General features: G+C 54.0%; 1 protein-coding gene across 1 annotated transcript in view; it reads right to left on the reverse strand.

Moving 5' to 3' along the window:
• Nucleotides 1–7,712, reverse strand: part of LOC120508163 — an 8,202-nt gene extending 490 nt beyond the window's left edge. Inside the window, exons 1-16 of the mRNA XM_039721541.1 lie at nucleotides 7,590–7,712; nucleotides 6,546–6,670; nucleotides 6,301–6,430; nucleotides 5,942–6,066; nucleotides 5,286–5,376; nucleotides 4,685–4,764; nucleotides 4,442–4,486; nucleotides 4,102–4,149; nucleotides 3,887–3,921; nucleotides 3,345–3,508; nucleotides 3,036–3,141; nucleotides 2,837–2,917; nucleotides 2,303–2,434; nucleotides 1,674–1,772; nucleotides 708–1,447; nucleotides 94–167 (exon numbers count right to left, since the gene is read on the reverse strand). Of these exons, the coding sequence (XP_039577475.1) occupies nucleotides 94–167; nucleotides 708–1,447; nucleotides 1,674–1,772; nucleotides 2,303–2,434; nucleotides 2,837–2,917; nucleotides 3,036–3,141; nucleotides 3,345–3,508; nucleotides 3,887–3,921; nucleotides 4,102–4,149; nucleotides 4,442–4,486; nucleotides 4,685–4,764; nucleotides 5,286–5,376; nucleotides 5,942–6,066; nucleotides 6,301–6,430; nucleotides 6,546–6,670; nucleotides 7,590–7,712 (2,198 nt within the window). The remainder of the gene's footprint in view (nucleotides 1–93; nucleotides 168–707; nucleotides 1,448–1,673; nucleotides 1,773–2,302; nucleotides 2,435–2,836; nucleotides 2,918–3,035; nucleotides 3,142–3,344; nucleotides 3,509–3,886; nucleotides 3,922–4,101; nucleotides 4,150–4,441; nucleotides 4,487–4,684; nucleotides 4,765–5,285; nucleotides 5,377–5,941; nucleotides 6,067–6,300; nucleotides 6,431–6,545; nucleotides 6,671–7,589) is intronic.
• Nucleotides 7,713–9,707: the final 1,995 nt, after the last annotated feature.

Consider the following 9,707-nt stretch of genomic DNA (forward strand, 5'->3'; position numbering starts at 1 on the left):
GGTAGGGCAGAGACTGGGGACTCACTACAGGTATGTGAGTCCCACTGCAGGAGCAAGGGACAGCCACGAGTCCATGGCTGATATGGCACTGACCTGATAGATTGTACCTGCTGGCAGAGCTCGGGGCTCGGTGCCTCGTACTGGTACTGGGGTGGTCTCTCCACGAGCTACAAAAGCAAAGGGGAGGGTGAGATGGGTCTGCTCCAGCCACAGTACCCAGAGTGCTGCCCCATGCAGCCTGAGAGCCCAATAACCCCAGGAAAACACCTAGGATTGAGGTGTCTCTCCCTCTGTTCTTTTGCTCTTCTTTTACCCAGATAGCTCAGAAGATGCTCCAGCAATTGTTTGTTCCCCCCCAGTTGTTTAGCTCAGGCTAAACCACATCTTCACCATCTCTGGAGGGATTTAAAGACCTGTTGATATGGCAGCTGGGGCTATGGTTCAGTGGTGGGCTCGGCAGTGCTGGGGAGTGTTTAGAATTCCATCTCATGAGCTCTTTTCCAGCCTAAGTGATTACATGATTCCTTCAGGGTTCCCTTAGGGTTCCCAGATCCTCCACCATCTACACTGACACCTGCATTCACCCTCCCATCCCCACCAGCCTGGTGAGGAAAGATCCTGAGGATGAACACCAGTGGTGTGGGCACAGAGAGCCTCCCCAGGCACCTCCAGCCCTCAGGGGACCTCACCAGCTGCTTGGTATTTACCGGCTCTGGAGCTCTGCACTCCTCCGGCCTGGAGCTGGGCCCAGCTCTTGCAGGGGATGCTTGCTCTTCTTCCTCCTCCTCCTCTATTTCCTCCTTCTCTTCCTCCTCCTCTTCCTCCTCAAGCTCCTTTCTACGCCGCAGCCCTGTCTCCTTTCTGCTCTTCTTTGCACCCTGTGAGCTCATGAACACCAAGCTCTTGCCTCTGTCTCTCCCCCTGCGCTTTGAGGTGCCTGGGAGATGCTGCTGCCCACTGGAGGCCTGCTCATCTTCCTCCACCACCTTCCTCTTGGCACCCACAGTCTCTCCTCCCTTTGTCCTGGCGTGAGCCAGTCCAGGCTTCAATGCCTCTGTAGAGGAAGCTGTGCCACTGGAGCAGGCTTGCTCCCTGTGAGGAATCCTGCCAGGTGGCGATTGCAAGCTGCTGCTGGGCAAGACTGGAAAAACTGGAGAAAGAGTGGGCAGGGTGGCCTGAGAGCCCCTGGGTCGCTGCAGGCTTTGATCAGCACACAGGGCACCCCAGGCTGCCTCTGCAGCTGATGCTGCCTCACTGGTGCTGATCTCTGCTGGACTGGGATTGCCGTAGCAGCGGAGCAGGGAGGGAGAGGAGGTCTGTGCTGGCCCTCCCTGGGGTGAGCCCTCAGGAGAGCTCTGGCTACACACTTCCAACAGGTCAGCGGTGTTGCTGTCAGCAGCCACATCTTTCTGGGTCTTCAGGGGAGGGTCAGGTTGAAAGGTCTTCTCTGGTAAGAGGAAAAGCATCGTCAATCTGAGCAGGGGGACCTGCCCTGGCACACAGGAAGTGTCAGGGCTGGAATGATGCAGGTCCAGGGCTATGGGAACAGCACAGCACTGCTTTATGGCAGGGGAAATCCAGCCAGCATCCAGGGTGAGCTACACCCACTGAGAAGAGTGGAGCTGTCTCCTGCCAGGAAGGCAGGATGGATGCCCTGGGACATGGGGACTCACCATCTGAAGAGCTTGGGGTCAAAGACAACGAGGGCATCCCGTTCCAGGGGTTGTCCAGGGATCCCTCCAGGCTATCTGACAAGGTTGGTGATGCAGCACCTGCAATGAAGAAGAGGGTTGATTTGTCAAAGAAAGCAGCTGCCCATTCCCTGTGGGTCCCCTGTACACAAGGTCTCAGGGACAGCTCTTGAGGGCAGCTCTGCAGCCCTTTCCAGCCCAAAATGTGGCATATTCCAGTGAGACCCTTTCCAAGATCTCACAGAACAGGCAGTGGAGAAGCAGACACTGCCCAGAGAGCAGGCAGGTATGAAGAAGGCCTTCTCCTGCACCCTGCACTGTCCAGGACAGTTCTTCCCTTCATCTCCTCCTCCACACAGAGCTTCCACAGGTAATTCTGCAGCAAAGCATGGTGACACCAAGCCCAGTAAGGTGACAAAACCCATTGTGGTGCTGAGCCAGAGCCAGCAAGGAGCCCACACCAGGGCAGGAGACTCATGCTCAGTGATGGCATCAAAATGACTTCTTGTGCTCCCAGCACAATACACCAAAGCTGCAGCTTCAAGAACCTTGAGGACTGGGAGCATCCCCTGCCTGCTCAAGGTCTCCCAAAGACCTGGCCACACCAGTACCTCCTCCACTCAATCCAGGGAGATGGGCTGAGCCAACTGTAGAGGAAACTAAAGGCTGGATGGGATCTGGAGCATTCATAGGAGGCCATGAGGACGATCCAAGGGCTGGAGCACTGCTGCTATGGAGACAGGCTGAGAGAGTTTGGGTTATTCAGCTTGGAGAATTGAAAGCTCTAAGGAGACCTTCAAGAACCTTCCAGTATCTAAAGAAGCTCCAAGAGGCTGGAGAAGGACTTTAGACAAAGCCATGGAGTGCCAGGACAAAGGGCAGACTTTACACTGACAGAGGACAGGGTTAGATTAGATATTTTTTAAAAATTCTTCCCTGTGAGGGTGGGGAGGCCCTAGCACAGGTTGCCTGTGAAGCTGTGGCTGCCTCAGCCCTGGAAGGTGTTCAAGGCTAAGCTGGACAGGGCTTGGAGCAACCTGGTCTAGTGGAATGTGTCCCTGCTCATGGCAGGGACTGGGTCTAGATATTCTTTAAGGTCCCTTCCAACACAAATCATCCCAGGATCTGGAGACTCCACAACTCACAGCTGATTTGAGATACAACACTCGGCTCTCCTGGCACTGTCCTGTCATCACTACTCTTTCCAGGAGCTGCTTGGCTTGTATCTGCAATGATACAAGCAATGGTCATATCCCCAGCATGAGGCACACCCAGAGCAAGGGAACTCTTCACCCCACCCTAGGGAGCCCCTAATTTCACATGCCTGAGTGCTGCACTGCCTACCTGTGTACCCTGCAGACACTGCCTCTGAAGAGTCACAAACAACTTCATCCTCCTCAGGAGGGATCACCAGGGCACTGACTGGGACCATGAAAACGTCCTCACCCTGCTGAAATGAGACACATGACAAGGTTTTTGCTGGGCACTCCCTCTCCAGATGCAGGAGTCCACCTGTACCTGCCAACCCAACACCATCTCCCCCGTCAGCAAACCTCCAGCTCTGCCCACTGTCCTTTCCCTTCCTTCTCCCACCCAGCAGAGCACCCCAAGCTGTCACAGCCCTGTCCAGCTGGTCCCAGCAGACAGACTGACCTCCTTCTTGCGCTCTGCCTCCCACTGGGTGATGGGAACCTCGTCCTCCACTGACCCTGGCTTCTCCTTTGATTTCCGTAAATCCAAGCACTCCTCAGCATTTTCCTTCAAAATCTCCAGCTGGTTCTGTCCGATGGCGTCAATCAGCTGAGAGACAGAGGGGTCTAGAGCAAGAACACACAAACACCACTGGAGGAGACAGGGGAACTCAGGCAAGCCTCACTTGCAAACACTTTTACCCTGCTGCATGACTTGGTGACACTGAAACCTGTGGGAACACCCACAGCTCTACATTTCCTCTGCTTCTAGAAACTATCTTTCCTCTCTTCACAAATCCTGGATCAGGAGCCATGAGCACAGGCATTTAATGTCCCGCTCTGCTTTAGCTGTCAGCATTATTTTTTCCTGCTTTGGGCTTAGCAATATATGCTTGTGAGATCTGACCAGGTTTGTGCTACCTCTGCCTAACATGGACCAAGCTGAGGAAAGCCACAGGCTCCCCCAGGCAGGCAGAGCATTGCATGCCCCCCACAACCCTTTACCTGAGCTGGGAGCATTCCTCACAGCAAGATTCTTCCTGTAATGACCAAGGAGAAGACAAAGCCAGGTTAGGGCTGGGACATACACAGCTCTTGTATGATCAAGCACCCTGGATTGGAAGAAGCAGCTTGTGAAAGTAGTGGATCCCCCACTGGGTGCTGATCTGGCCACTGGCCACATGCTCAGTATGCCAGGAATAGCCATCAGGAAGGCTCACCCCTGGAGATGGACTGATTGAAGGCCCTGAGGATCTCCAGGATTGGATCTTCAAGGATGAAGAACGAGCTGTGCATGGCTCACCCACACAGCTGTGCTGCCCACCACTGGCAAGAACAAGCTCCCCACAGGTATTTCCTCCTAGCTCAGAGGAAGAGGCTGGCAATGTGCCACCACAGTTTCATTTTTCTATTCAACTCTGTCACATTCCAGGGCAAGGAGTCACACAGGTTAACCAGGGGCTGCCATAACCCGTGCCAGCCCTTGCCAGCCTGCTCTAACCCCAGTCTGAGGCTGCACATGTCAGGGTATCTGGATACATCCCTCAGCTCCATACTCACAGCCAGAGCTCCTTTATCTTCTTCACCACAGAGGGGTCCTGGTTCCTGCAGCAAGAGAGAAGCCAGTTACTGATTCCCTCCAAATCCCCATCTCCTTTCTCCCTTGCCTTGGAGACAATCCCTCCTTCAGAAGGGATTGCCACAAGCAGGTCACATCAGGACTGCCAAGGTCAGTGCTGCTGTGGGGAAGATAAAGAAGTCCCCCTGAGCACAGCCCCCACCCAGCCATCCCATGGGCCATACCCATCAGATGACTCCATCCTCTGCCTCTGCATGGGCAGCACGATGAACTGCTGGGCCGTGAGGTAAAACTCGCAGTCCTCCTGTGGAGTGGACAGAGCCTGTAAGGCACCTCTGAGTCCCACCCCTGCCCCTGCCTTCCCTGGGGCCAGCCAGCACTCCCACACCCACCCCAGCTCTGCCACCAGCCCTCCAGTCTAAGAGTAGGTCCCCTCAAAAAGGACAACCCCCCTTCAAACAGGAGTTTCCTGCATCAGCTGATGACTCTGCCAGGGTGGGCCAGCCCAGGGGAGTCTGTGGGGACACCTCTGAACCACTGCAAGGGGACAGAGCACTGCTCTGCCACCAGCCCATGCAGGCCTTCTGCAGCTGTCCAACAGGCAGAGGTGACAGCCAGGTGACCCTGGGAAAGATGCACCCCATCCCCAGCCAGGGCTCATCCCTGCCCAGGTCAGCTGCCACAGACCCCACAGGAGCTGCAGATGAAAATGAAAGGCCACCCATCACCTGCCTTCAGCTCCTGGGAGCAGCTGGAAGCAGGCAAGAGTGCAGGAAGCACAGCAAGGTAAAGGAACAGGCTGCTTCCACACCTCAGAGCACTTACCAGCCTGGTCTCGTCCTGAAAACACACCGTGTACTTCTGCAGGACAATGATTCTGCAATTAAGGCTGGAAAGCCTGAGCTGCAGGTGGGCGCTGGAAAAGGAGCAGAGCAGGAGTGCCTTGAAGAACAGAGCTGGACCCCCCCTGACACACAGTGGGGCTCCTGCAAGAGCTCTGCCAGCCACACTGGGGCATTCTGGAACATGTCTCAGCATGAGCAGCAGGCACCAAGGGCTCCTTATTCCTTAGCAATTCCTGCCTAAGAGCAGATTCTTTCTGCTGCTTATCCTTGGCTCTCTGCTGCCAGCACCCCAACAGTTTAAGGGTGTCCAAATGGGGAAATGGAGGAAAGCACTGAAGGAGCAACATAGGCTACCATGGTTAATGATCTGGCTCCTTCCACAAAACCCAAGGGCTCTACTGTCCTTTCTAATGGCATTACAGCTTCTGCCATGGATCCCTGCCCATCCCAACCAGCAGACACCAAAGCAAAGGCATTCCAGCCTTCTTCTCTTAGCAGCTCTTTCACACCAACTTCCCACCCTGAGGTTGCTTTAGCTTAACACAACCTGAAAGGAGACCAGGCAGGAGCCCCAGCTCCTCCCAGCAGCTGTGCAGAACTGCTGTCCCAGCCACGCCAAGTCAGGGTGGAACCCACTTTTCCTCTGCCTGCAGAGCTTCGGCTGTAATGACCACACGGATGTAGCAGGATCCGTCAGAGACCTGCACCACAGCGTCCTGGAGCAGCCCAGGCTGGCCAGCTGCACCTGAGTCACTCAAAACCTGTCAAGAGATTGGAGAAGGGGAAAAAAAAAAGAACTCTTATTCATAGACCTGGAACAAGTTTCACCATGACACCAAGCTCTTCCTCCTCAAAAAAAAAATTAAAATCAGACGTTGAGGAGGAAGAGTTGCACATCCACAGCCACCAAACTGGGAATTTTGGTGGAACGCTTCCCAGAATTCAGATTTGAAAGGCTGTTGGAGCACCTTGGGACAGTCCCTCTGGGTACCTACCCGCACCACCTGCCCAGCCAGGTAATTCTCACGCTCATCCACTTGCTCGTAATTCACCAAGAGGTCAGCAATCCATGGCTCCAGCACGTAGAGCTTGGGGGAAGCCACATTCTTGTCCACACACACAAGACTACATGAGAAGAGACAAGACACCAAGCAGTGCTCCATCACCCTGGGAAGGGTTTAGCACTCCAAGCACAGCCACAAACCCAGGAGATTGCTCACATCCACCCAAGTGCACCCACTTCTCTGCAAGGACCCATCCTAAGGGCTTCGTGCCGAGGAAGCCACGCTGCTGGGGGCACACAGGTCCTGCTGCATCCTGCTCCGACAGTGGGTAGCTCTGGCGTGAGCCTGGCCTTCTGCGAGTCTCCCACACAGGAGAGGACAGTTATTTCTACCGCTTTCTATATTGTTTATTATCACCCAATAACAATTTTCCTGGGACCAAGTCTTAACTATAACTGTCTGAGCTGTGAAAGGGAGAAGAACTGGGGACAGACAGGGCTGGGACAGACGCGGCTGGGGACAGGTAAGGGTTGGGGACAGGCAGGGGCTGAGGGCAGGCAGGGGATAAGGGCAGGCAGGGGATGAGGGCAGCCATGGGAGGAGGAGGAGCAGGGCTGAGGAGCAGGCAGGGGCTGAGGGCAGGCAGGGGATGAGGGCAGGCAGGGGATGAGGGCAGGCAGGGGCTGAGGGCAGCCATGGGATGAGGGCAGGCAGGAGATGAGGAGAGGCAGGGCTGAGGGCAGGTGGGGCTGAGGGCAGGCAGGGGAAGAGGAGAGGCAGGGGATGATGAGAGGCAGGGGATGAGGGCAGGCAGGTGAGGAGGGCAGGCACGGCTGAGGAGAGGCAGGGCTGAGGACAGGCAGGGGATGAGGAGAGGCAGAGGATGAGGAGGAGCAGGACTGAGGGCAGGCACGGCTGAGGAGAGGCAGGGCTGTGGGCAGGCAGGGGATGATGAGAGGCAGGGCTGAGGACAGGCAGGGGATGAGAAGAGGCAGGGCTGAGGACAGGCAGGGGATGAGGAGAGGCAGGGCTGAGGACAGGCAGGGGATGAGGAGAGGCAGAGGATGAGGAGGAGCAGGACTGAGGGCAGGCAGGGATGAGGGCAGGCAGGGATGAGGGCAGGCACGGCGGAGCAGGGCTGAGGGCAGGCAGGGCTGAGGGCGCGGGCCCAGCTCCCGGCCCTCCCCACACCGGTTCCTGTCCCCGTGCCCGGGCCCAGCTCCCGGCCCTCCCCACACCAGTCCCTGTCCCCGTCCTTGTGGCCCGCCCTGTCCCTGTGCCCAGCCCCGCCGCTTTTCCTGCGCACACGCGTCCCCTTCTAGAAGAGAAGGATCTGGGGGGATGTTGGAGCGTTTCCAGTACATGGAGGGGTTATAGGAGAGCTGGGGAGGGACTTTGGACATCGCCGTGGAGTGATAGCGTAAGGGGAATGGCTTCAAACGGAAAAAACAAAAAAAACAAAAACCAACAAAAAAACCCCAAAAACCAAACCAACAAACAAAAAAAACCAAACCAAAACAAACAAACAAAAAAAAACCCCAAAACCAAAAACCAACAAAAACCCCCCCCCAAAACAACAAAAAACCCCTAAAAAACAAAAACAACCCACAAAAAAACCCCAAAAACCAAACCAACAAACAAAAAAAACAAACCAAAACAAACAAACAAAAAAAAAACCCCAAAACCAAAAACCAAAACAACGCAGCTTTAGATTAGATATGAGGAGGGAATTCTTCCCTGCTGGTGGGGTGAGTCACAGCACAGGTTGCCCAGGGAAGCTGAGGCTGCCCCATCCCTGGAAATTTACGATTGGCTTTTCGCAAGTATTAAAGTAAATATTGCATTATGCTAGAAAGTTGTGCTATATTGATTTGCTTAAGTAGTGTATTAAATATAGTTTTAGGTTATAACATAATGTTAAAATAGAAACTATGCTATGCAAGATACTTCTTTAACAAAGGAGTTGCACCAGATAGAAGCCACAGGACACCTAAATCTTTCAGAGAAAGGGAATTTATTGCTCCCTTATCAGCAGAAAACTAACTTCTTCCCACCTGGCTCAGACTGGAAGACTGGCATGAGGATTAAGAGGAAGAAGTTGACAGAGACCAGACAGAATCCTGTGTTTGAATGGAATTTATGCATCATGTATGAGATGTATGAATATGCAACAGGCGATTGTTTTTAAGGGTTAATCCTCTGTTAACAGGGCTCCTTTTTCGGGCTTGTGTTGCCCAGAAAAAGGTACCCGGACGTCCGTATCTCTTTGCTTTTATTGTCTCATATTGTCCTAATCTCAAATGTTCAAATTTTATTATTCTAATTATATTACTATTTTTATAACCATTTTATTACTATTAAACTTTTAAAATTTCAAAAACAAGTGACTGTCGTTTTTCACACTCAAGGCCAGGTTGGATGGGGCTCTGAGCCTGAGGGAGGGTGACCCTGCCCTGTGGGGTGTTGGGACAGCAGGTCCCTTCCAGCCCCAGTCAGTGCAGTTTGCCATTCAGTTCACACGTGATGCCAAACCATCCCTGGAACTCTACCTTGGTTTTTGTTCTTTCCTGTAGTTTTAGCTCCAGCTCAGGTAATCCCAGGGGTAATCCCAAAGTTTCCCTGAATGGTTGCCCATGGGAAGAGGCATCCTGCCACAAACAGCCTTGCCCGTCCTTTATCTCATCTTAAGGTATTAAAGGCACTAAGTCAAGTCTGTCAAGCAACCTGGGAAATGTTGTGGCTCAAGGGATGGCAAATCCATCCCCTCACCCAGTTCAGCTGTGACTTGGGCAGTCAGTGCCTTTCATCGCCGTGCCAGAGGCTGTGGTTCCATCAGTGGGCTGACACTGAGGGCAGTGAAATGGCACGACAGCATGGGTATAATTGTCACCCTGTATTTGGTTTGCATGGCTGGGCTTTGCTGGGGGGGAGGAGGTGGGCACCAGGGGTAGCTTCTGTGGGAAGCTGCCGGGAGCCTCCTCCATGTCCAGCAGAACCAGGGGCAGAGTGCTCCAGGACAGATGAGTTGCTGGCCAAGGCCTTCAGCCACGGTGGTAACACTTCTGTGATAACATATTTAAGAAGAAAACAAAAAAGTTATTGTGCAGATGTAATTGCAGGCAGAGAAGAGTGGAGTGAGAATACGTGAGGGGAGTAGCTCTGCAGACACCAAGGTGAGTGCAGGAGGAGGGGGAGGAGGGGCTCCAGGCACTGGAGCTGAGATTCTCTTGCAGCCCAGGGTGCAGCCATGCCTGTGCCTGAATGACTGCACCACAGGGAAGAGTGATCCATGTTGCAGCAGTTTGTGGAGAGCTGTTGCCCATCAGATGGACTCACGGTGGAGAAGTTCATGGAGAAGTGTCTCCCACGGGAGGGACCCCATGCTGGAGCAGGGGAAG

This window comes from Passer montanus, unplaced genomic scaffold (genome assembly GCF_014805655.1).
Source record: "Passer montanus isolate IOZ18808 unplaced genomic scaffold, ASM1480565v1 scaffold45, whole genome shotgun sequence".
Lineage (NCBI taxonomy): Eukaryota > Metazoa > Chordata > Aves > Passeriformes > Passeridae > Passer > Passer montanus.